The 25,688-nt window shown below is 34.6% G+C and overlaps 1 protein-coding gene across 6 annotated transcripts in view; it reads left to right on the top strand.

The window, feature by feature from the left end:
* SCAF11 (SR-related CTD associated factor 11) overlaps positions 1-25,688 on the top strand; it is a 70,313-nt gene that overhangs the window by 39,049 nt on the left and 5,576 nt on the right. For all 6 annotated transcript variants that reach the window (XM_024575742.4, XM_024575744.4, XM_024575743.3 and 3 more), the window contains 8 exons: positions 2,934-3,011; positions 7,336-7,436; positions 9,374-9,432; positions 18,890-18,945; positions 19,113-19,222; positions 20,157-20,258; positions 21,884-21,990; positions 22,642-25,398. In XM_024575742.4, the coding sequence (XP_024431510.2) occupies positions 2,934-3,011; positions 7,336-7,436; positions 9,374-9,432; positions 18,890-18,945; positions 19,113-19,222; positions 20,157-20,258; positions 21,884-21,990; positions 22,642-25,398 (3,370 nt within the window). The remainder of the gene's footprint in view (positions 1-2,933; positions 3,012-7,335; positions 7,437-9,373; positions 9,433-18,889; positions 18,946-19,112; positions 19,223-20,156; positions 20,259-21,883; positions 21,991-22,641; positions 25,399-25,688) is intronic.

Consider the following 25,688-nt stretch of genomic DNA (forward strand, 5'->3'; position numbering starts at 1 on the left):
GAGTTTTTGAAAGATTCAGTGCATCTGAGATAGAATACATTTTTTGAACACAGAGAATGGCTTTCTTTGTATCTTAGTAAGTATTACATATTGGAATAGATATAATAAAATGACAAACTTTAGTTTTTATATGTCATGAACTTTTGCAAGTCCAACAAAAAGTCACGAAGAACTCACGTCTCTCACGTGGGTATATAACTCGTACATCACAGTGAGGGTTATCTTTCTGATAGTGGGCCAGGCTTTTTTTGTTAGTCCAGTATACCTAGTTGATGGAGTTTATACAATACTTAGTGTATATCACACACTCTTCTAAGAATTTTAATTCCTTTTTTCCCATAAGTACTTTAGAAACAAGTTATATTATTAACCCCATTTTCACTAGTAAGGTAACTGAGACACAGGGGGCTATGTAACTTGCACAGGGTTACACCCAGTGATAAGATATGAAAGTACAATGTAAATCCAGAGTTTCTACACATTGTCTTAGTAGTTTTTAAAAAAACATTGAAGGAAACACACTTTCATTTATTATTTTACCTTTTCAGGAATGTTTATCAAAATTTACCTTTAATAGACATTAAAATGTATTTTGAAACTTCATAAAAATGAGTACTTGAAAGTTTTTACTTATTCTTTTGAATTATAAATGTATTAACTGCTAGACTGAGAATTACATACGGTAAATGCTAATGTGGTAAACACAACCACATAATCATGATGTTGAGTTCTTTGAACTAGAATTGGTCTTGGCAGTGCATTATTAAAAAGATGTGGACACCTTTGTCACTACTTGTAGTAAAGTGTAAGGTCAAGTTTTCTGTGGGGAAAGTAGCAGTGTCTTAAATCCATAGTACTTAAAAGTAAGCTGAGCTGGCTTCTGTCATCTGAACTGATTTAATATATAGTAAGGTCACATTTCCTAATTCAGATGTGGTAAAGCATTTTATCAAGGCTTACTTACTTAACTTTAACAGAGTAATAAAAATAACTTAGTTTATATTTTGGCTGCTCCAAAGTGAGTTGCAAGCTTTGTGAAAATATATAATCAGTGGCCTCACATAGCCTGACCTACTTGCACTTGTACAAGCATATCGATATGAACCAAAGTCCAGAGTGGTAAAAATCACAACAGTTTTTCACTAGGGAATATAAGATCTTATCAGAATTTCATTACTATCTGTGGTCTTTTAGGCTATTACTATTAAATTGTTAAAATCCTGTTTGACTTTTTGAGTTATTATTAAACCATAGATGTTAATCATACCACCTTTTAGTATTTTTGTCATAGGCTATAGGATCTATTCTTCTGTTCTGGTAGACAACTCCATCTTAAATTGTTCAGATAATATAAACCCATTCCTATACAAATGTTTGATAGTATTATCAGAGAAATTCTTTAAAAACATGATTTTAGAGAGAGGAAAACATCAATTTGTTGTTCCCCTTATTTATGCATCCATTGCTTGATTCTTGTGTGTGCCCTGATGGGGGGATTGAACCCGCAATCTTGGTGTATCGGGACAACACTCTAACCAACTGAACTACCTGGGCAGGACTCAGAGAAACTCTTTAATTATAGTTGATTCACATCAATTTTTAAGGTATAGGAAATATATTTAGATGAAAATAAAGTTGGTTTAGATCACAGAATGATTAAAGGACAATTTTTCTTAGTCTATGAAGAATGCTTGCAATTCCATTTGAAAAGGACCAGCAACCTAATAAAAAAAAAGCTAGGCAGAGGGCATGAATAGACAGTTTTTTCTAATGCAATTTGAAAGCTTATAAAAATATGAAAATATGTTCAACCTAACTCAAATGAGGAAATGTAAAATTAAAACTATGGCATACCACACTATTAAGAATGAGGCAGCTCTGAAGTGGTAGTACAAACTAAGATAAATAACTAAGAAACAAAATTCAGTTCATGTGGATTAATTATAATCTATTTTATATTAAAAATACATATACATACATTCTCATTGGTTATCTCCGAAAAGATATATAAGGAACTACCGTATTTTGCCATGTGTAATATGCTTCCATGTATAATGCACACCCACATTTTTGACCCAAACTTTCAGGGAAAAAAATCTTGCATTTAAATTTTTTAATTGAGTCATTTATTTATATTTAAAAACAAAACTGATTATCATATTCCAGGGTATTATTTTGCATACAAATATCGTTATTGCTTTCTAGGATTACACTTAACACATGAGCATAAATGAAAGAATTAAAAACATTTATATAGATAGGGAATTAGTATTAACCATGTGTAGTGTGCATCCTTATTTCTCCCTCAAAATGCGGGCAAAAAGTGTGCATTGTACATGGCAAAATATGATACTCTGCAGAAGGCATCTAGGAGGCTGGGGGGAGGGAGTGGAGGAATCCTTCATTTTCTTCATATCTTTAAAAAAATTTATTGCTGGTTTAACTGCCTATTTAAAATAATTAATTTGGGGAGACAATATTGTCATAGAATATTAAAATCTGTAAGGGACCTGTACAAGCCATTCCTTTTACAGCCGATAGCAAGTTGCCCAAGAGCTTTAGATCACAGAGCTACTGATTTCAATTCAGCCCAGCTCTCTTTTCATTATCCCAGTAGTTCTCAACTGGACCAGCAGGTCTGAATAGGTATTATCTTGATAACAGAGATCTCTCTCTTCATCGTCGTATTCCACTTACCTAGAATATAGTAGATGCTCAATAAATACTTGAATGAATTACACAAATTGAAGATTTATTACTCTGTGGCATGATACAGGGGGAAAGTTTTTCATCTTCACCCTTAAAAGAAGAAAAAATATTTTTCTGTTTCCTGTTCCAGTGGAAAGTTTATCATAAATAGGTTTGTTATAGATTAATTTTCATTTATTCCAAGGAAATGTTTCTCAAGTCTTATTTTGTTAATCAATTTTCAGACATTGGCTTCATGCCCTATTGACCGGAAACCTTTCCAGGCAGTGTTTAAAGTCAGCGCATTGGAAGGCTGTGTTAAGGTAAGGCTTATATTTTAATTTTGCAATGTTAACAGTATAAACTTACTTCAGTTTTAAAAGATTTCCAGTTTGAGTAAATTTGTAACTTGTTCAACTTTAGGTTTAATATATGATTATCATTCTTCTGCAGCATGAAAAACTCAGACTTTTCTACAAGGATTCAGAAATTCTGGCTCTTTTTTTTACTTTGCCCCCTAAAGAGGACATGCTCATCGTAGTCATATTTTTTCCAGAAAGTGTGTCATATCTCTAAAAGCAGTTTCACATTAAGTCTTAGTTAGAGAATATTCCAAGTTTTAGAATATTGTTAGTGTAAGGATGTCTGAATCTATTGATTAATTGGATAGTGTCTTGAATACATTTTTTAATTAAAAAAATATTTGAAATGGACTGTTAGATTCAAAGACCAATCCCCTAAAAACCTGAAGTCCAAAATGTCTGAAAGGTATGCTTTCATAAAAGAAAACATAATGTTGAGGAGATGAAGTTGGTAAAATTAAATGTAAAAGGGTGTCTTTGTTCTTAAATTCTGGTGCTTCCTTGAAGGAAAAAGAGTTTAATTAGAGAAAGATAAGGAGGTTTGTGGAAATCTTGAGAGAGACTTCTTAGAGTTTCAAGGTTGGCATAGGCAGATGACTCTATTCTTTTATTCAGTGTAATTTTATTGTAATGCTTAATGTTAATCGCGTCTGTGAGATGCATGCACGGTGCATACCTCATTGGTGTTCATTATTGTGAACTGTGATTATGATTTGTATGCACATTTTTGGCTTACAAATAAAAGAAAAAAGAAATTGGAAAATATTCCTGAGTTAATGAGTAAAAGGTTAAAAGAGAAAAGGACAGTAAGTGGTTAAGTAAACTGCATAAGGAAGAGACTTATTTTTATAATTTATATATTTTAGCCAGATGCTGTTATTTGTTCCAACAGTGTCCCTTATAGCAAAAGAAAGTCTTTGCTCATGTGTTGCAATCATTTATCATGTCTCATCCCTTTCAATCTGGAACATTTTCTCAGGCTTTTTTTTTTTCCTATGACCTTGACAGTTTTTAAGAGCAAGTTAATTAAAATTTTACTGATTTTATTGGGGTGATGGTTAATAGAATTATATAGGTTTTAAGTGCACAATTCTATAATATATGATTGTTGCATTATGTATTCACCATCCAAAGTCAAGTCTCCTTTTATCACTGTTTATCCCCCTTTACCCTCTTCTTACCTGCCCCCATTTCCATTTTCCTCTCGCAGTCGCCACACTGTTGTCTGTGTCTTATGATTTTTTTTCTTAATTCCTTCACCTCTTTCACTCAGCCCCTCAACCTCCCTCCTTTCAGACAGCTGTCGGTCTGTTCTCTGTATCTGTGAGTGTGTTTCTGTTTTGTTTACTTTGTTCATTAGATTCCACATATAAGTGAAGTCATATGGTATTTGTCTTTAAGAAAGAGATTTCTTGCAGTATCTCTTAATAAGTTACAAATGATAAAGAGCGAAAAATGAGAATACTCAAAAAAATATATATATATAAATGATGCCATTGATGGGGAAAACAAACTGTTCCCAGGTAGTACTGTAAGTTGACTGTAAACTTGTTTGCTCTCTGTGTGAGTAGGAAGGGATATGGAATGCGACTATTTTAAGAATTAGATGGTCTCATTTTATTTATTTGTACTTTGTTTTGGTAGGTTTTTAATAGATGTGTCTCGATGTACAAAGAAGACTGCAACTCAAATAAAAAGACACAATGTAAAATGATTTTGTTTGTTGTAATTGTGTAAGTGTGGACATCTATGCAAATTAGCATAATCTTGGAGAAAAGATATCAGTGTGTTACATTATAATCTAAATTGAAGCATGACTTCTCTGAAAGACATGTTCTCTGTTCTTCTAGACTATATGTTATGTTGCTAATGATTCATTAACATGAGCTAATGTCCAAAGATATTTTCCTGTAAAATTTTGTACTGTTGCTTGGAATAAAAAAAATTTATTTTATTAATAGTATTTGTACTTAAAATTTTGGTGCACTGTTAATCTAAATTTGTCAAACTTGAAACGTATTTCTTATATATGACATTATCGACGTATGTACTCTCAGTATCTTCTTTTGACTTTTCACTTTATTATCCTTTTCCTTTTACAACTGAACTTGAATGAGACATCTACACTTGCTTAGTTACTTCATTTTCTCAGTTCCCAGTTCCATTGAACATTGACCTCTGTCAGTTTGTCCTACTAAAACTGTCCTCACTAAGGGCCAGAATCATCTTCTGACTGGCCAATCCCATCATTTCTGCATATAATGCTGTTGAGTGCTTTTACTCCTTTGGCTTCTAGATTATACTTCTCTTATGGGTATGTATGTAAGTATTTGTTATGTATGTGTTTGTTTTACTTATCTGACCTTTATAATCTTCTTTCCCACCTCCCTGCCCTCCTTAGCTTTTTTAAATTATTGATTTGAGAGAGTGAAAGAAACATCAATTTGTTGTTCCATTGTTGTTTCATTTATTTATGCATTCATTGCTTGTTTCTTATATGTGCCCTGACTGGGAGTCAAACTCGAAACATTGGCATTTTGGGAGGACACTAACCAATGAGCAACCTGGTTGGGGCTCCCCTTACCTCTTCTTAAATCATTGGAACTCCTTGCAGCAGTCCCCAACCTTTTTGGCATTGGGAACCAATTTCGTGCAAGACAATTTTTCTAGGGTTGGGGTCGGGGGTGGGGATGGTATAGTGATTATTCAGGTGCATTACATTCAAGCTCATCTCTGGCTGTGAGGCCCAGTTCCTAACAGCGTGGACCAGTACTGGTCCACAGGTCCAGACATTGGGTAACCCTGCCTTTTACGATTTTCCTTTCAATTCTCTAGTTATACTTTCTCCCTAACTTGTCTTTAAAGTTCTATCATTAGCCTAGATCTTTTTCCTTAGACTTGTGTTTTCAACCACTTGTTAGATATCTCCATCTATAATACAAAAGGAATCTAAACATTAACAAATCCAAAAGTCATCAGGGTGTTTTTCATGTTTTTCTCTCTGCCCCATCTTTGCCTCTTCCTTTTGCTCAGTGTCTTAAATTTGGTCCTTTCCCATGCCTCTGCTGTTAACTCTTTGTAGGCTCTCATGCTGCCATCTGGACCAGTTCTGCCAATAGAAACATACAAACCACTGTGTAATTTAAAAATTTTAATAGCCAATAGACCGGTGTGGCTCAGTTAGTTGTGTGTTGTCCTGCAAACTGAAAGGTCGCCAGTTCGAATCCTGGTCAGGGCACGTGCCTGGCTTGCAAGTTCAGTCCCTGGTTAGGGTACATATGAGAGGCAACCAATTGATATTTCTCTCTCACATCGAAGTTTCATACACTCTCTTCCTCCCTTCCCCTCTCTCTAAAAACAAATAAGTAAAATCTTTTAAAAAATCTTTTAATAGCCATATTAAAAGAGTAAAAACAAAAACAATTTTTTTTGTAATATAATTTATTTAATCTAACATCTACTATGTTATTTCAACATGTAATATTTAAAAATTATTATCATTGAGAGATTTTTCCATTTTCTTGTTCTAAGTCTTTGAAATCCTGGGTGTATTTTTCACTTACAGTGTGTCTCAATTCAGACTGGCCACACTGCAAGTGCTCAGGAGCCACATGTGGCCAGTCACTATTTTCTCAGTGGAAATCTTGACCATGCATTCTAAGAGCTTTCTCCGAGTTTCCTTTCCTGGCTTTTATAGTCTTTCCTGAACTGCTTCATTCTTCACATCACTGCCACAATGAATCCTAAAAAACAAATTTGATCATCTCTTTCACTTGCTTTAAAAACCTCACTTATTCTTAGTCCTGTAGAATTATTTCATTATTCATGGTGCTTTATAATCTTGTCCTAATACTTTACATCAACTTCATAGCCCACTAATCTTCCCATCTGCACTGGCTTCTGTGTTTTTTTTTCTTAACTTAAGAGTAATTTTTTTAGACAAATTTTACTCATTCTCTAAGACCAACTCATAAATCATTTACTTGTTAAAGTCTTTTCTAGAGTTAATTTTCAGTCAGTGCGTCCGATCTGTGCTTATATCTCTACTATGAGCACTTACTCTGTTCCGGTGCCTGTCTCCCACTCTTGATTTCCCAGAGCTTAGCATAGATACTCAGTTTATGGTTTAGCGTGCCTGAATGAATAAGCATATGCACTTGGGCTAGAGTTTCATTCAGACAATTTTGTTTCTTTAATTTTTTTATCTTTTCAAGGGAAAATTGATAGGTTATCATTTGTGATGCTAGATTATCACTCTAAATAGGTAATTTTGCTTTTCTCTTAGGTTCAAGTACAAAGACAGTTGAGAGAAACAAAAGACAAGATAAATGAAAACTCTTTTAAGAAACAGCTCTTCAGTTATGAAAATTCTAAAACCTGTATGAGGTTAGTAATGAACTTAAGAAGTGGAGTCAAAAGGTATAGAACCAGAAAGTAGCTGGTAAAAAAAAAAAATGAGTGCTTAAAAAAAATGATGTGTGGTTTAAATGTATTTAATTGCTTTTTTTAAAGCATATACTTGATAATTGAAGGGAGGACCAGAAATCTGATCCTGAGAATATAATTTGAGCTCTATCTTTGATAAATTGATTTTCTTAGTTTTTATCCAAATCTGGTTTTAGATTGATATTTTTTGTAAAATAAAGTGTCACAACAGTGTAAAGTTTTTGTTAAATTCTATGAATGCTCACTCATTTTTGTACATACCGCAGCCAGCAATGGATAAGCAGTGGTGCTCAGACCATATTTTTGAGTAGCACTGCTTTAGTCTTTATGAACAAGCAGTAAAAAGTAACCGATGATTTAATTCACTATTCATGAGACAGTTATTTAAAGTACTTATTATCTTCCTCATTTTGCTTCTTTGTATTGTAGCAGGCACTTGCTATCTACTGTAACAAATGTTTGTTTTTAAAATATTTAACATGTTTGGATTTGTTTAATTCCTATTGTTGAAGCATAATTGCCTAGAAATAGAGTGCTTAGTACTCAAGTTTAATAGGTATCTAACATATCTCTTACCTGAGTTAGTAATGTACTGGAAATTTATTATTAAGACATAAAATAACTTGTGGTACTTACAAAATTTAAGTGCATTTTCATCTGAAATATATTTAGAGCTGTCCAAAAGTTGTATGGTTAAGTCAGTATACTGTCAAATTCATAATTAAATCTATAATTCATTAGTTCACTTCATCAGAATACTAATTTCTTAAGAGAATAAATTTAGTTACCAAAATAATTGACAGTAGTCTCTGAGATTTATTGAATGATGCCACTAATTTATAACACTATAGCTCTCTAGATCTTAATTTTTGGGAAGTTATGGACTTCTTTAAGAATCTGAAGGAAACTGTAGACACCTTCTCCCAGAAAATCATGTTATAAAACATAGTGACAGACAAAACTTTGTGTATGCTTTTAAGGGATTCATGAAACACCCAGTACAAGAGCCCACCTATAAACTTGTGTTAACTGCATTAGAGCAGATTTTATTTACATTTCCTTTTAACTGTATCTGAGTCAGTTTTCATTCATGCATGTGTTTACATGGCAGATAGTAGCACATTTTTCCCAGGCATAATTAAGAATTACCTTTGCCAACTTCATTCTTAATATAGCTCCTATCGCACTGATTGTGACAGTGTCATGGATGTGTATTTTTGTGCTTTCTCAGAATTGCCCCAGTTCTCTTGGCTCTTGCTGAGAGTGCAGTGGTCATCACTATATGACCTATAACAGGGTCATACAGTGGGTCTGTCTAACACAGCTGAGGCAGTCCACATGCTTAACTGCTTTTTCTCAGGGATTTATGGGAGGGGGATGCTGTACAGAAATAACATACAAATCGGAAATTTGCTTTGCCCATCAAGTCAGACCCTTAAATGATTTCTCAGAAGGTGGAAAGTCTTTCAGCTATTGGGTATTTATAGTATATTTTTTTCAGAGTCTTTTGGAAATTTTTTAGCATTCCTACCATTCAGTCTTATGTTTACTGTATATGCCTAATCCCTTCAGCACTTCAACAGTGTCCATTCAGTGTTGCTTGTCCCTTCTAAAGCAGTAAAACCCTGACAGACACCCTTTCTTTGTGATAATTTCTGCCAGTTCTAGAGAAAGGGATTGCAATGGTATTTTGTTTCTTGGTCGTAAACCTCCACTGTCAGTCACTGGAATGGGGAACTGCAACTAGCTATTCTTCCTTGCTAGAATTTAAAACTCAGTGCTTAATAAATTTCATTTTGGTAGGCAGGGAATTGATAATAAAGGACCAAAATGGCAGTTTCCTCTTAATTATTTCACCTCTTTTTTGATGTTTACAGAAAAAAAATCACAGGAGAAGATCTACTAAGTGCAAAGTTTTATGACTTGAAGATGCATAGTAAGTGGCTTTTTACTTTTGTTTTCTACTTTTTTTGGTTTCTCCCTTTAGTGCTTGTGTTATAGTTCTTACTAGTAACATTTTGGTTTGGAAAATAGTCATGCATAGGACTCTGTTGAGCTCTGTACATTCTGTTAAATCCTGTGCAAACTGCTTTCATGGAATCATTTATGCTTTTCCCTGCCCATTTTGATTTTATGCTAAGCTTGGAGGAAGGGAAGGGGAGAGTGCATGAGTAAGTGAGCGAAAGAGAAAGGCAAAGAAGAAAAGGATATTTTTCAATTACTTGGTGCCAAGCAACCTACATACATTATGGTCTTACTCCACTCATTAGTGCGGAAGAACTTAGGGGAGAGGGGATAAGCTAACCTAGTGGACCAGTAACTGTAGTAGCAGGGAAGTTTGTGACTGTGAGAAGTTAATTCACATTGCCAGAGGAAGTGGTGGTTTGGCCTGTAGCCACACTTCTAATTTGAAACTTTGTTTTGGAATAAAGCACCTTTTATTTATTTATCTATATGAGCAGTTAAATATTCAATATACTGTCTTTTGTTCTTATCTAGTACATAGTTCTCCAATACAGGAATCATTTGGGGCAGATTCTGGGAAAAATGGCACAATAGTGTCTTGTGACTCCTCCTTGGAGCTCAGCCTGCTCATTCTGTTCTAAAGAACAACTTACTATGAACTGTTTGTAAGCAAGGAGGTGAGCATTTAATTTCCAGGTTAGGTTGCAATGAATTTCTTTATAGATATAAAGAATGAATGAATTCATTGTTCTTAAAAGTAAATGATGATCAACTTATTTTTTTTACATTATGAATACCAAGTTTGATGACGTTATTGTGATTTCTGAATTTAATTAACATGATCTCAGGTCTATAGATTCCAGATTTACAGATTAATAAATGTTCTGCCTTTGATAATTTACTATTAAAGTGAAATTGCATTAAAAGGACTTAATGATTAGATGAGTATTTTTCTTTTGTTAAAGAATTTTAGATATCAAATTTCTTTGTTTTTCTTTGTCATTGCTATGGATTAGCATCCTTTTTTAATGGATAGACTTTGCTTGGTAACTATAGGATCTGATATAAAATTTACTTGGTAACTATTGGATCTGATATAAAATTTAATTTTTCTCAAGATTAAATGATGTTATACATTTTCTCTAGATAATTTGGCCTGTTCTCACTATGTTGATCTTAGTTTTACGACTAATAAAATTTTCTTTATGTATATATCTGTTGCTTGGACTTCTTTTTAGAGAGAGAAACCTAGGCAAATCTTAAAGTGCTTCAGTGTAGTCAGTAAAAACCACAAGAAGCTATGATTCATTTGCATTTGAGATGTTTTTACAATTCAGAATTGAATTGCTAAACAAGTTTTTAGTGGATACCCTAAGCTAATTTAACACTGAATGGCTAATTTTATAGTTGTTGAATTTATTCATGCCAGAAGCTTAACATTGTCCAAGGCCTGTAACCTAATGTTGTGTCTACTTAAGTGAAGACGTCTGGATATCTGAAGTCCTTGTAAAATACTCATTTTACTTTTATAAGTGGGTGATCAAGGTAATTATGTGGAAATGTCTTAACTGAATGAGTTTGGATTCATTTTTTGGGTACTAGATACTTACTAATTATCTATTTAGTTTTTCCATAATGTTGCTTTTTACTTGGTAAGTTTAATACCTCTAACGTGGCCAGTTTGTTTTTCTTTTCTACTTTGGAATACATTATATACCTGGTGAAATATTTAGCTTGTATTTAGATATTAAGTTTAATGAAAATACTCAGGTTTAAATAAACATAAAAACTAATTGGTCAGCCCTGGCTGAGTGGCTTAGTTGGTGGGAGCTTCATTCTATCCTGTACACCAAAAGGTCATGTGTTTGATTCCCGGTTGTGGCAGGGAAGCAACCACTGATGTTTCTCTTTTCTTCTCTGTCTCTTCCTCTCTCTCTCAAATCAATAAATATATCCTGGGGTGAGGATTAAAAAAACTTTTTCTATCTAATTGGTCAATTTTGGAGGATGCTAAAAAGTTAACTCATTGTGAAAACTGGTCCATCTGTGAAAGGAAAGATCCAAGCATCTGTCTTGCTTCCCTAAGGAAAGTATGTATCAAGATAATCGAACAGGTGGTAAAGGCAAGTTAAATATTTTTAGAAGTATGTCCGCAAATAATTTAATTGAAGATATAAATATAGAATTTGAATATTAGCATTTTTTATGCTAATGGGATTAATGGTTCTAGGAAGTGATCAGCAGTGGTTGTTAGCATCACAAAAGGAGAGACAACCGTACATTAAATACCCTCTAATGGAAGGATATAACAATAAATATGCAATAGTAAGACCAAAAAAACTAAAAACAAACCTGCGTTTCATTAGTCTAACTACTAATGTATAAGATGTACAGAGGCAGAGATTCATGTTAAGTAACAAGAGGCTGCAATAAGCTAAATTTAGACAAATGGCTTGGTTTCTTCAGTCAAAAAGATGCCAAGTTGTTTAATAGGGATGGAGGATAACCTGTAGATTAAGAGACAGAGAGTCCTGGCCATGTGACTTAGTTGTTTGGAGCATCATCTTGTACACTAAAAGGTCACGGGTTCGATTCCCAGTCAGGGCACATGCCTCGGGTTGTGGTTTGGATCCTGGGTGGAGGCGCATGTATGGGAGGCAGCTGAATGATGTTTCTCTCTCATGTCCATGTTTGTCTCTCGTCCTTCCTTTCTCTTTAAAATCAGTGTAAAAAAATAACATATCCTTGGGTGAGGATTTAAAAAGAGAGACATTCACCCAGTCACAATGTATAGATCTTATTTGGACCCATATTGTAATATGTTGTAAAATATTTAACTTTATGGACAGTTGGGGAGAATCTAACATTAGGTATTTGATATTAAGGAATTACTGGTATTTTTTGTTTGTTTTATCTTCACCTGCAGATGTGTTTATTGATTTTTAGAGAGGAAGTGAGAGAGAAAGACTTTAGAAAGACACATCGATTGGTTCAGGATCGAACCTGCAAACTTTTGGTGTACAGGGCTGACATTCCAATCAACTGAGCCACCCAGTCAGGGCTTAATGGGGTTTTTAAATTTTTTTTAAATTGTGTTAATAGTGTTACGGATTTTTTCCCCAAAGAGCACTTATCTTTTAGACTTAGTTATACACTGAAATATTTATACAATGTATAAATACATTTGATACAACTGTATAAATACAATAATTGTATTTACAATTGTACAATGTATAAACACAATAATACAATTGATGTCAAAAATTTGTTTCAAAATAATCTGGAGCAGGTAATAGATAAATTAACATTAGACATGAATTAATAATTACAGAGGTTGGGATATTGGTTTTATGTTCTCTTATATTTGAAATTTTCTGTAATTTAAAAATATGTACTATTAAGAATTTAATTGACCATTTTCCCTTCATAGTAGCACATAACATAATTCAAGGTTTTAGAGTTAACTTCAGTGACATACAGTATGTTGTTTTGTGTTTTTTTTCCTAGATTTTAAGTTTCTTGTGGGTAGTAATTGTGTTTTCTATGTAGCATTTTACAGTGATAACGTTATTAAGTACTTATTTGATTACCCTTGGCTACAACTCTGTGATAATGAAAGGTAACTGATCAATGGGTGTAACAAACAGGTAACTGAAACTTGGAAAGCTAAAGTAATAAAAAAGTGTGAGAATGATACCACTAATTTTAGGAAAGTAGCTTCCTCTAGTGAAAGGAGGGAGACAAATAGATCAGTGTAAGTAAAAATGGCTAAATATTAACATTAATTACACCTACTCTGTAGGTGTCACTTTGCGTACTTTGTGTAATGTTTAAAATAGTTCATAATTATAAACTTTAAAACAATTTTAAAAGGTGAAATATCTTGGCCAACATCATACAGCTAACATACCCAGTGACTCTTCTCGCTACAGAATAATACTAAAGCATGCTGGAGTTTCTTGTTACCCACCGTGAAACCTCTCACTTTATGGCTGTCTGCAACCTTTGTAACTCAGATTATTGCCTTATTCTGATGGCTTTACTTTTGAGATTTAAAAAATTAATAATATAAAATTAATTATCATTTTGACAGTATAGTGTCTGCTCCCTACTTAATAGACCAACTAACTGATTATTTTGCCTTTCAGAAATGTGACAGATATCAGTCCTTTTTTTTTTTTTTTTAGGCTGAAATTCATAAAGTTCACAAACCATAGAATCTTTAAGAATTTTAACCTTTAATTTTCTAATTTCTTATGAGATTTCTTAGATATTAACAACTGGCTTTATTAGAAGACTCAGAGAACCTGTAAATTGTCCAAGAATTTAGGGGCAGTGACGAAACTATCACGACTGAGCAAGAACTAACAAAGTTAAGGTGAAGCTAGAGTTACTGGGAAGTTGTGCAGAGGAATTGCATCTTTATTTACTCAATTACACTGAACAAGAATCATGGTGTCCTAAGGATAGTTTAAATTTCTTTTTATAAAAGAACATCTTGAGAAAATGTCTGTCTCTTTATTTAGGGTTGCTTGGCTAGATTTTAGAAGAACTAAGTTTTAACAACTTTAATTTCTTCAAGTTTTTTGAAGCAGGAAAGGGCTGTTCTTTGAACATTTATATGTGACTTTCTACCTGAAATTATTTATGTTATACACAAACTAATGAATAGAGCATATGACATTCTGAACTTCTTTTATCTGGATTAGAAATTATTAGTAGAACATGAATTAGTTAATACTCAGGCCTACTAGACAATCTTACTGGAAGTTGGCCCTTTGAGTTTTATACTGGCTTTTCCACTAAATCATCTATGACTCTAGGAAAACTGTATGAACTATTTAACCCAGTTTTTTCATTTAATGAAGATGGTGTTGCCTTACTAATAGTATTGTAAAAGGTTAGCATACCTTTTGGCAAATTTGTTAAGGAAATGTCACTTTCATTCTTCAGTTGAACTAGATAACTGAATCATCTTGCTACTTTTTAAAATATTAACCTCCTTTATGTACTTTGCTCTTTGGGCTAAGAGTTTATAATGGTGTTATATATAAAAGTATCCCCTTTTCATGATTTTTTTTATGGAGTGCTTCTTTAAATACATACTATATTAATTTAATTATAGCTTTATTAATTTTGAAATAAATTGATCAAACTTTAATTGGGTGCCTGCCAGGCACTGGGTTCTAAGCTAAGAGCCTTTACTACATGGAGTTCCGTTATAGAAAAAGATGTTTTTGTGAAACATCTTTTGGGATTAGTGGTTCATGAAACATATTTGAGATACGATGAATTCAAACAGTAAGACGGGTTTTAAGTTAAGCATAGCAGATTGAGCACCTGTTTAATTCTCTAATCTCTCCCAGAACCCTACTAAAATGACAAGGAAATGAAAAGAAAAATCTTAAGAGAACTAGAGAGAAGAGACACCAGATAAGAGAATCCACAATATAGAAGCTTGAAAGTCACTATACAAGGTGAATGGTAAACTCTTAGAAGAAAGCTGAAACCTAAACCTTTCATGGGGAGAATGGAATTAAGAATTAAATCATTTCACATACAATAGAACCTCAGACTGTCTTGGATCTCTGGAGGCTTCCGTTATCTCTGAAGGCAAGGATTTGGGGTGGTGTCAATAAATAGAATTGATTAAACATTTTTAAAGCAGTTTATTCTGCGGATTCCTGGCCAAACAGGGTAGTAGACGGATACTACTCAGGCAGAAGCTGGCGGCTTACTCTTTAGAGTGAGTGGTTGAACCAGATTAAACTGTAGCACAAATGAGAATAGAGGATACAACAGAATAAAGAAGGGGAAATTAAATCAAATGTTGAGACCTCTAATTCTCTACCTCTGGTGATACATCAAAGCACTGGCAGTCTTGCTTGTTTCCAGTGTGGGAGATAGAAGGCATCTTCTGGAATCTTGTGTTGCCTAAGAGAAAAGACTGGGAGGTAGTGACGTTTGGGAGTCCCTGAATGAAATAGCCAGATCTCTTGCTTGTGAAACCCATTAGTTGGAAGGTTATGACCACCCATCCACTCCGTTATCAATAAGTATTTTAGTGTCCCATAAACAATCAAGGATCACCAAATATTTGAGAGAAATCTTTGGTCAGTGTAACAGACATCACAAAAGAAACAAAAGGAACCTGATAGAACAACCCGGTGCTGAGAAACAGGAAAGGACTTAAAAAATAATATCAGAAAGAAGAGAAAGGATATTTCATCAATGAAACAACACAAGACTAAAAAATACTTTAGGGAATTAAAAATATTATAGCAGAAATGTAAAAAATTCAGCAGGATTAAAAGTCAAAGAGATGGTAGGGTAGTAGTTCATGAAATTCAGTACTGAATAATAAAATTTTAGTAAGGAAAACTAAAAGGCAAAAAGTTATCAAGGAAAGTACTACAGAGGACAGTTTCTCAGAATAGTAGGGTATGTGTATTCAGGGAAAGAAATAACCTAACACCTAGTACATGAGGAAAGAACTACACTAAGTGCTTCTTAAAATTCTAAGACCCTGCAGATCATAGTATCCTAAGGACTTCTAAGAGAGAAAACAGACCACATAAAAAAGAATGTTATCAACAACAGATGGAGCAATGGGGCCATGCCTTGAAGATTCTGGGGAAAATAATTACTAAACTACGTACTTGTATACCCTGCCAAACTACCAATCAAGTGTTAGGGCAGGCTAAAGACATTCTCAAACACCCGAGTGCATGGATTCATTCCCACAGGTCCTTTTCTTGGAATTTTACCAAAAGTTGTATATGCTTTACTGAATGAGAAAGTAATGAAGGAACAGTGTGGGATTTGGAAAAAGTTCCAACCCAGGAAGAAGATAATGGGGATTATCAAGATAATGACAGAGGAGTCCCAGCATGACAATTGAACAGCAGCTTTTTTACAGAGTTACCAGTTCAGATTAGAGCACGAAAAGGGAAGACTATTTCTGAGAGAGTGGGGAACAAACTTGATGGGTGAATTTATGTGTTTGAGTGTAGTAAGAGATTTATACTTCTGTTGTAGAGTTAGCTAAATTAATGATAGATAAAAGAAGGAAACCAGGAAGAGAAAAACATAGCAGTTATTAACTCCAGGAAAAGCAACCAGCTGTACAAGAACAATAATCATAATTCAGTATATGGTTCAGCCGTGAATAATGTTTATATAGTTATAATGTAATATTGCTTATATCAGGTGTTGATATGTCAAAAAGAACATTAGGATGGAGGCAGAAAAGAGGTAGATCGGTGGTATAAGAGAAAAGTCTTTATCTTCTATAGCAGTGATTTTCAACCATTTTGCCGCAAGAATTTTTAAGACATGTATACCTATTTAGTCAGGGAACTGACCCTTTTCCCTTAGATTGTCAAATTCAAAAAAAATGACAGTGGTCAGCACAACAATAGTTGTCTGGTGTGAGTGAATCAAAATTATACCTACTTTTTGTGAGATTGGCAAAAAATATATTTTTTGGTGTACCACAAAATTTTAGTAGTTTATGTGTGCCATGAGAAGAAAAGAGTTGAAAATCTGTTCTATAATAAAAGAAAAAGTAGAATATATCAGAACCTGAAAAAAATTCAAGGTAGAATAGTATAAGCATGTTATTTTGCAATAAGGAGCAGATATTAGAAGAAACAGCTGAAGGATTTGTGAGTGCTTTGGGAACGAAGTCAAGAGTGGGATTTCTGTAGTTTTTCTTTATAAGCCTAGAAACGCTGTTTGACTTCTTAAAGTGTGTACATGTATTATTTGATAAATACTACATGAAAATATATGTCACTGCTGTCCAAAGGCAGGTAGATTAGTAGGGTAGATTTGTGAGATGGTCTCCAGGAAACAATTCAGACAAACCAACTAGTAGTGAACACTTTTGAGATTGTTATTGGAGCTGCTCAGTTGTTACCTCAGAATCACTCAGAAACTGTGAAACAGCTTTTAGACTAGATTTTCACACTTAGTGTTGGTCAGAAAACTGACAGTTCTTCCCATAGAGAGCATTTTGTCTAATGCTGGCTTCCCAAGGTGGGCTTCCAAGTGAAGAGATGCTTTGTAAACTGTACACACTCATTAAGTCTTGAGCGGAGGAAACCTGAATGAAAACAGTTCAGTACCCTTAGGGCCTAAGAGCCACTGTGTGGCTGCGATACAGCAATTCTCTGTCCAGCTAAGGAAATAGTTCTTTCTAAGAAAGTGGCAGGGTACCTATCACACATTTTTATTTCTGGCTGCTTTAAGCAATTTTTAAAATCTTTTAAATACACATCAAAGGGTAGGAAGATAAGTTCCTGGGACTCAGCCAGCCCTCCACTCCCCAGTGTTGAAATTATATTTGTTATGGCAGTTCTGGGTGGGGCATGTGTGAAGGATGGATAATAGCACGAAAGCAAACAGCTGTGCATAGTAACTTAAAAGGAAATTAGTATGCTGTGAAGTACAAAATCGGCTGTAACCAACTGCACTGACAGAAGAACCCCAGATACGTGTGGTTGTCTAATAGCACAAAACAGGCCACCTAGTTAGGGTGATTTCTTTTGAACAGTCAGTGAGCCCCCAAGCAAGGACGAAGAGTGAAAGACCAGTTGTCATTTGCATTGTGGACTTTTTCCCGAGCTCTGAGGAGAGAGCAACGGCAGCACCAGCGCAGCTCATTGCAGACAGCAAGTCTGCTGACGGGTATCTGAAGAAAACCCAGGAGCAGTAAACTATAAAGATGCTAACACAATTTTTGTGGTTAGCAGGAACTACCTCTTTAACCTGGAAGTATGTATTCATAGAAGTAAATTCCCAGATGGGACAGATAATGCTAAAAAATAAGTCATGAGCAGTGCAGCCAGAAACATCTCTGTAACAGAAAGCTGTTTTAATCAACACTTCTGCTTTTCCTAATTGTTATTATATAAAGTTTGAGGAGGAAAGAGGGCACTTACTGGAAGTTGGTGCCAGTGGTTAAATGGCCCCAGTTCCCCCAGTCAGCTCTTGCTTGAGGTGAGTTAACAGGACCTGTTTCTTAGGTCATAACTGGAAAAGGACATAAGAAGTGCATTATTGAAACGAAGTAATTTGACTTCTTACATGTGCTTTTTTTTGTTACAAGGTGGTTTAAATTTGCATAGGGTGCCAGAAAATGTTGACTATAATTTTAATACTCATGCTCTAAGCAAAGAAGTATTACATGCTTTACCAGTTTTATCTGTTGTGGCCTCTTACATTCTTATATCTGTGGCTTAACAAGATAAGATAAAATTAGCATTTGGAAAAATTATATAAATGTAAGTAGTGTTATTTTAAATGCAACTTTTCTACATATTTTAACTTTATTTTATCAATATGAAGGTATCAATACTGATTTTACAGCCTTTTAAAATAAAAATTAGGACAAGGTAACCAAGTCGTTTTGTGTTTTTGTACAGGAAAAACTACATACAGTGAAATGGGAAGAAAGAAAAATGCAACAATAAAGATAAAGGTTTGTTGAAAATCTTTTTCTTAGATAATAGTTTATGGTTGTTTAGTGTATAATATTAGTGCCTCAGGTATAAATACATATGATACCTGATATTTAAGTCCAGCTACTACCTACTATTATGGAGGTTTTTTGTTTGCTATTTCAGTAACCTCTTTTTACTTTTCTAGCCTCCGAGATCAAATCAGTGTACAAGTCAGTACTTCAGAAATTTTCTCTCCAATATGTTTTCTTCTAGCAGTCACACTGGAGAATCTTCTTTTACCTGTAGAGCTTACTGGTTAGTATTTTCTACTATTACTTTATGCTTTTTATACTTGATGCTTTAGTTATAATTAACTTTGGTAGAAATTGAAACTCAGGCTAAACAAACATGAAAGCCCACCTTGTTTCTGGTTTTATTTCTTTTGGAAAATAAACTAGCTTTAGCAAAGAAAAACCCTGTCATTTTGTGATGTTCTCTATTACGCAGTGACTGCCTCTGCTGGTGGGGCTTTGTTTCCATTAATAATAAATTAAGTTGTTCTGCAGAGGCTTTTTATGTGATGACAGGAAAGTAGGCTACTTGTTAAATTGCGGCAGTGGTACCTAAAAAGCAGGGCCCTTTCAAAGTAGACCCAGTCATCTTCAGTCCACAGTGACTGGACGTCGATACTGAGTAGATGTTTGTGGACTTTGAGAACTAAATTGGAGTTTTAAAATCACATAGAGTTGGTCGAACTAACAAGACAGATTATGATTTAATTTGTGAGTTTAGCAAGGCACTAAAGAAAGTAATTACATCTGAATGGCCTTTAATGCTGAACTGCACCCATTTTTTTGTTGCAGGAGCCATACCTTCTTTGATTCTCTTCTTTTGTTCTTTGCTTAGTTTCAGATGGAAACTATTGCACCTACAGTTTCTGCTGGAAGGAACTGCTTGCCGTAGCTTTGGTTCATGGGCTAGAACCAGCGTTGGTTGTTTTTCTCTCAATAATGATATTAGTCTGATTTTTAAAAAAGTTCTATCATTTAAATAGAAATTCAAGCATTATTTTGACTAACTTTAGGAATGAGTTCATTTTTAAAGTGTTTTAAATAGAAAAAGGTTCTAATTCTTTTAAATGTGATTTTTAATGCTACGTGTGAAAATAACTGCATATATCATGAACCCATGTGTTACTCCAAACTTGAATTTTTGGAATTCTGACGAAGGTGTAAAATTTATCTTTTAGTACAGAATTTATAGAAGTCAATGAAATCAGTGCATTAATTAGGCAGAAGAGACAGGAACTGGAATTGTCATGGTTTCCTGATACATTACCTGGAATTGGAAGGTAAAAAAGAAATTGTTTACTGATGTGTTTAAATGCTAACATGAGCATATCATTGATACTTAAGTACAAATGTATCTTATTTAGTAATTATGTTAGTAAGACAGTTTTGTGCAAATTATACTTTGGTGTCTCAAATGTCTAACAAAGCTGGCTATTTAAAGAGCCTCTTAAAGGTTTTATTACTTGTTTAAAATGTAGATATTTGATTTGTTTAAAAGGGAGAGTACCTAAATGATAAGATTCATTGTTGGTATAGTATTCAGATCTGTCCTCCCTCCACTTTTTCCCCATTCCAATCTTACCCACGTGCCATTAGCCGAATTACTCCCTGCCGCAGTGTTCCTTTAAATAATTAATTGATCAAGCCCCTACTCTGCCTTGGCATTTACGACTTTATATGATACAGCTTTTTCTTAATTTAAGTCCTGAGGCTACTAGCACTTTGCTAGGTACATGATAAATACTTAAATTAAGCTTGTACATAAAGACCAATGTCGTTGCCAATAACTTGTGACTTTATTTTACACATCACTACAATGTAGTTCTGCATAGGGCCCTACACACTTGGAATGGCTGGAACAAATAGAAGTAAAATTAGGAAGTCCAGATATGTATAATATGACACCTTTTCTTGGAGTTACGTATTTGTGTACATGTACATGTTACACCATTTTTTTTTAAGCTTCTCTGCTCCTACTCTAGCATCTCACCTTATATTGGATGAGATAGTCTTGTTAGGAGACCTGAACTGATGAACAAATATGAATCAGTAAAGAAGCTGAGAGTGGATTAGATTTGGGTGCAGAAGCTTTGGGGTCTTAGCAGGTCCTTAGGGACACAAGAAACTTTGAAGGGCCATCATCGTTAAATGGAGGAATTTGAAAATGTAATATAGCAACAGAAATCAAGTTTTTAAAATTTTTACATATTTTGTTGTTTGGGGCCTTGATCTACACTGTAAAACAAAGACATGTGACAAAAACTGTGATGTCATCTATGAAATGCTTCAAAATTCAAGTAATACAGTTCTTTGTCCACTATTTAGGTTTTTTATTTATTCGTGGACAGATTTCCCTTTGACCTTGCTAATTTCTTTAAAACCTTGATTTGATTAATTTGACAGAATCATCCCTTTGGTTGCCTGGGAAAGAAGTGGGGTGCAGGGAGCATGACAGTGCTTTCTGGAGTGGTGGAAACGATCTGTTTCTGTATCGAGTTGGCGGTTATGCAGATATATACAGTGGTTGAAAGTCATCAAACTGTACACTTAAAATGTGTGCATTTTATTGTTCTAGAGACTTTTTTAGAATAGCAAAAAAGATAACAGCTAAAAAATCCTGGCAAAATATTAAATTATTTTAAATAGAAACAATTATTATATATTTATTAGCCTTGATCTTCAGTCTCCGTTAATTCATCTAAAAAATATGCATTTAAAGGTTTTTTTTCTTTGCAGCCAGTTGGTAGCCATTCTTGAACAATGAATTTACTTTTACCTATTTGGGCACAAAATAATTTAGGCACACTGTATTTTAAGATCCCTAACCTGATTTGGAAAAATTGATGGTTTAATTTTTTAAACCATTTGAACAAAAATGTCTTTACTTTTTCTTTTGAATTTTCAGAATTGGTTTTATACCCTGGAATATTGAAACAGAAGTCCTTCCTCTCATCTCTTCTGTGATGCCAAGAACTATTTTTCCAACAAGTACCATATCGTTAGAGAACTTTGGTAAAGTTTGTGAAGTTTTTTCCTACTTTTTAAAAAATTAAGAGCTTCTTTTCAATCTCTTAAAAGTGAGTGTTGATGGCTTAGAAAAGCTATTAAATAAGGTTTAAATAGTAAGTCCTAAAGATTTGGACAGTGACTTGACTTTTAAATTGTTCAAACTAGAAAATCCCTCTTACTTAAGAAATTACAAGTTAATGTTTTCGAGGACTGATTAGAAGTCTCCCTTCTGTTTAGGGCTTCAGTGTCCAAACCATAGATCTTTAGAAGTACCATCTTCTATTTCCTGTTAATTATTGACAAATAAGTTGAGTCTTTATATGTGGATAACCTGTTTTCTCTTGTATTTTACCTAGGTAAAATATCAGTTCATAAAGCAAGTGGCAGTTATCAGGCCAAACATATTTTCTTGTTTTCTTTTTCCTATAAAATTGCCCACGTGGATTCAAATTTTGTGATAACTTATTTTAGTAGCATTAAAGGAAGCTGACAAACACCTGATATTACTCAGATATTACCTATACATTTATTCATAAGTGTATTTTGTTTTATTCTGTTATAGATGTCTGTTTTTATGTAAAGTAAGGTAAAGCCAAACTGTGACAATTTATTAAAACATATACTTTTACTTTTTTGAAAAATATATATTGTTAGGTACTTCTTACAAGGGATATGCACTAGCACATACTCAAGAAGGAGAAGAGAAGAAGCAAACTTCTGGTACATCGAACACCAGAGGATCAAGACGAAAACCTGCAGCAACGACTCCTACAAGGAGATCTACACGTAACACGAGAGCTGAAACGGTCACTCAGTCCCAGAGATCTCCAGTATCAAATAATTCTGGGTGTGACGCCCCAGATAACAGCAATCCACCTGTAAGTGTTTCTCCTTCAGCTGAGTCTGAAAAGCAAACAAGACAAGCTCCAAAACGGAAGTCTGTAAGAAGAGGAAGAAAACCACCTTTACTAAAAAAGAAACTTCGGAGCTCTGTCCCTCCCCCTGAAAAATCATCTTCCAGTGATTCAGCAGATGAAACAGCAGAGTCTGACACACCACCTGTTTTGGAGAAAGAGCACCAATCAGATGAAGAAAATAGTAACACTTGTGCTGTGCAGACAAATGTAGACGATAAGTCTGCTAACGGCTTGAAAAGTGGCAGTGAGCAAATAGAAGAAAGTGAACATACTGAGAACCATGATACAGAGGAAAGAGTAGAATCTTCATATTCTGAGTCTTGTACTCAAGAAGATCCTGTGCTAGTTGGAGAGGAGGAGGAAGTTCAAAAAGTTGATAATACAGATATGAAGGCTAATGTTTTTTGTTTAGAAAGTGAGGTATCTGAAAATATTTCTGAAAAAGGAGGTGGTCCATTAGAAAATCAAGACGCAATATGTGGACCCTCAGAATCAGAGTTAAAAGCAGATATAGGTACAGATCATTCTCCAGATGATTTTCTTACATGTTCAGCATCTGAAATTGAAGTACACCAACCTACACCAAGCCTAGGTGACTTGTCTGAGAATGCAGAACTAGTGGTTAGTAAAGAAAATGTAGAGGTTAATGAAGAAAAAATAATAGATGTTAATGATGAAAAGGTTATAGTGAGTCCTATAGTAGAAATTATTGATCATAAAGATACTACAGTAAAAACAGAACAGCTTGCAGACAGCCCCAAATTAGAGTCTTCTGAAGGTGGAGTTATACAAACAGTGGACAAAACATCTGTTGAGACCTCAGAGATTCAGTTGCCTGGGCATGTCGAAACTGAAGATGCAGAAATAACTGCAACGTGTGATACTCCAGGGAATGAAAATTTCAGTAGTATTCAAGACTCTGAAAATAATTTATTAAAAAATAATCTTAACACCAAATTAGACGGATCTTTAGAAGAAAAGCCTGAGTCTCTGGTTGAACATACCAGATCTACAGAATTGCCTAACACACACATTGAACAGATTCAGCAGCGTTCTAGTGAAGACAATAATGAGATGATACCAATGGAATGTGATTCATTTTGCAGTGACCAGAATGAATCTGGAATTGAACTGGCTGTAAATGCTGATGCTAAACAATTGAATAAAAGTTCGGCAGAGGGCAGTTCTCAAAATAATGTGCCATCTTCCGATCCTGTAAGTGAAAAGGTTGAAACTGCATCTCAACCATATGAAAGCCCAATAGACATGATAGATAAAGCCAAAAAGCCTCGTACTCGAAGATCTAGATTTCATTCCCCATCTACAACTTGGTCTCCTAACAAAGACACTGCACGGGAAAGGAAGCAGTCACAGTCTCCATCCCCCAAAAGAGAAACTGGAAAAGAAAGCAGGAAGTCTCAATCACCATCTCCCAAGAAAGAATCTGCAAGAGGACGGAGAAAATCTCGTTCTCAGTCCCCAAAAAAGGATATTGCAAGAGAAAAAAGGCGATCGCAGTCTCGATCTCCAAAAAGAGAGAGCACTAGAGAAGGCAAAAGATCAGAATCACTCTCCCCAAAGAGAGAGACTTCTAGAGAGAACAGAAGGTCTCAGTCAAGAGTGAAAGATTCCTCCCCAAGAGAAAAATCCAGGTCCCGGAGCAGAGAAAGAGAAAGTGATAGAGATGGGGCGAGGAGAGACCGAGAGAGAGAGAGAGAAAGGAGAACCAGAAGGTGGTCTAGGTCCAGATCTCGTTCTAGGTCACCATCAAGATCTAGAACAAAAAGTAAGAGTTCATCATTTGGTAGAAATGACAGAGACAGTTACTCCCCTCGGTGGAAGGAAAGATGGGCAAATGATGGATGGAGATGTCCACGAGGAAATGATCGGTACAGAAAGAGTGACCCAGAGAAACAGAATGAAAATACAAGAAAAGAGAAAAATGACATCAGTTCAGATGCTGACTATCCAAATTCTGCTGACAAACATAGAAATGACTGTCCCAGTTGGGTAACAGAAAAAATAAATTCTGGGCCTGATCCAAGGACCAGGAATCCAGAAAAGTTAAAAAATTCCCACTGGGAAGAAAATAGAAATGAAAATTCAGGGAATTCTTGGAATAAAAACTTTGGTTCAGGTTGGATGTCTAACCGTGGTAGAGGTAACCGTGGCAGAGGCACTTACAGAGGTAGTTTTGCCTATACGGATCAAAGTGAAAATCGGTGGCAAAACCGAAAACCGCTCTCAGGGAATTCAAATGATTCAGGGAACGAGTCTTTCAAGTTTGTGGAACAGCAACCGTATAAACGGAAAAATGAGCAAGAGTTCTCATTTGATACGCCAGCAGATCGATCCGGGTGGACATCTGCATCTAGTTGGGCTGTGAGAAAGACTCTGCCAGCAGATGTACAAAACTATTATTCACGACGTGGGAGGAATTCTTCAGGTTCACAGTCTGGATGGATGAGACAAGAAGAGGAGACCGTTGAACAGGGTAACATGTTCTGTTTATTAATTAACACTTTTATTTGAGGAAAGAGATTATAAGTTAATGCCTTATTTGTATGAATTGAAATGACCCCTCTTTATAATTTCATGTTAAACTGAATCCCGGTTGTTTACCAGTCACTTTACATTATATAAATGTACATATACATTAATATTCTTTCATTCCACTTGTGCCCCAAACCTTGCCAAAAACTTTAATATTTTAAGTACAATTGCTACAGTAGAAGAATTTGGGGTGTTTCTATGCAGGATTTAACTTCTATTTTATTTCATATG

The sequence above is a fragment of the Desmodus rotundus genome, chromosome 3 (assembly GCF_022682495.2).
Source record: "Desmodus rotundus isolate HL8 chromosome 3, HLdesRot8A.1, whole genome shotgun sequence".
In the NCBI taxonomy this organism is placed as follows: domain Eukaryota; kingdom Metazoa; phylum Chordata; class Mammalia; order Chiroptera; family Phyllostomidae; genus Desmodus; species Desmodus rotundus.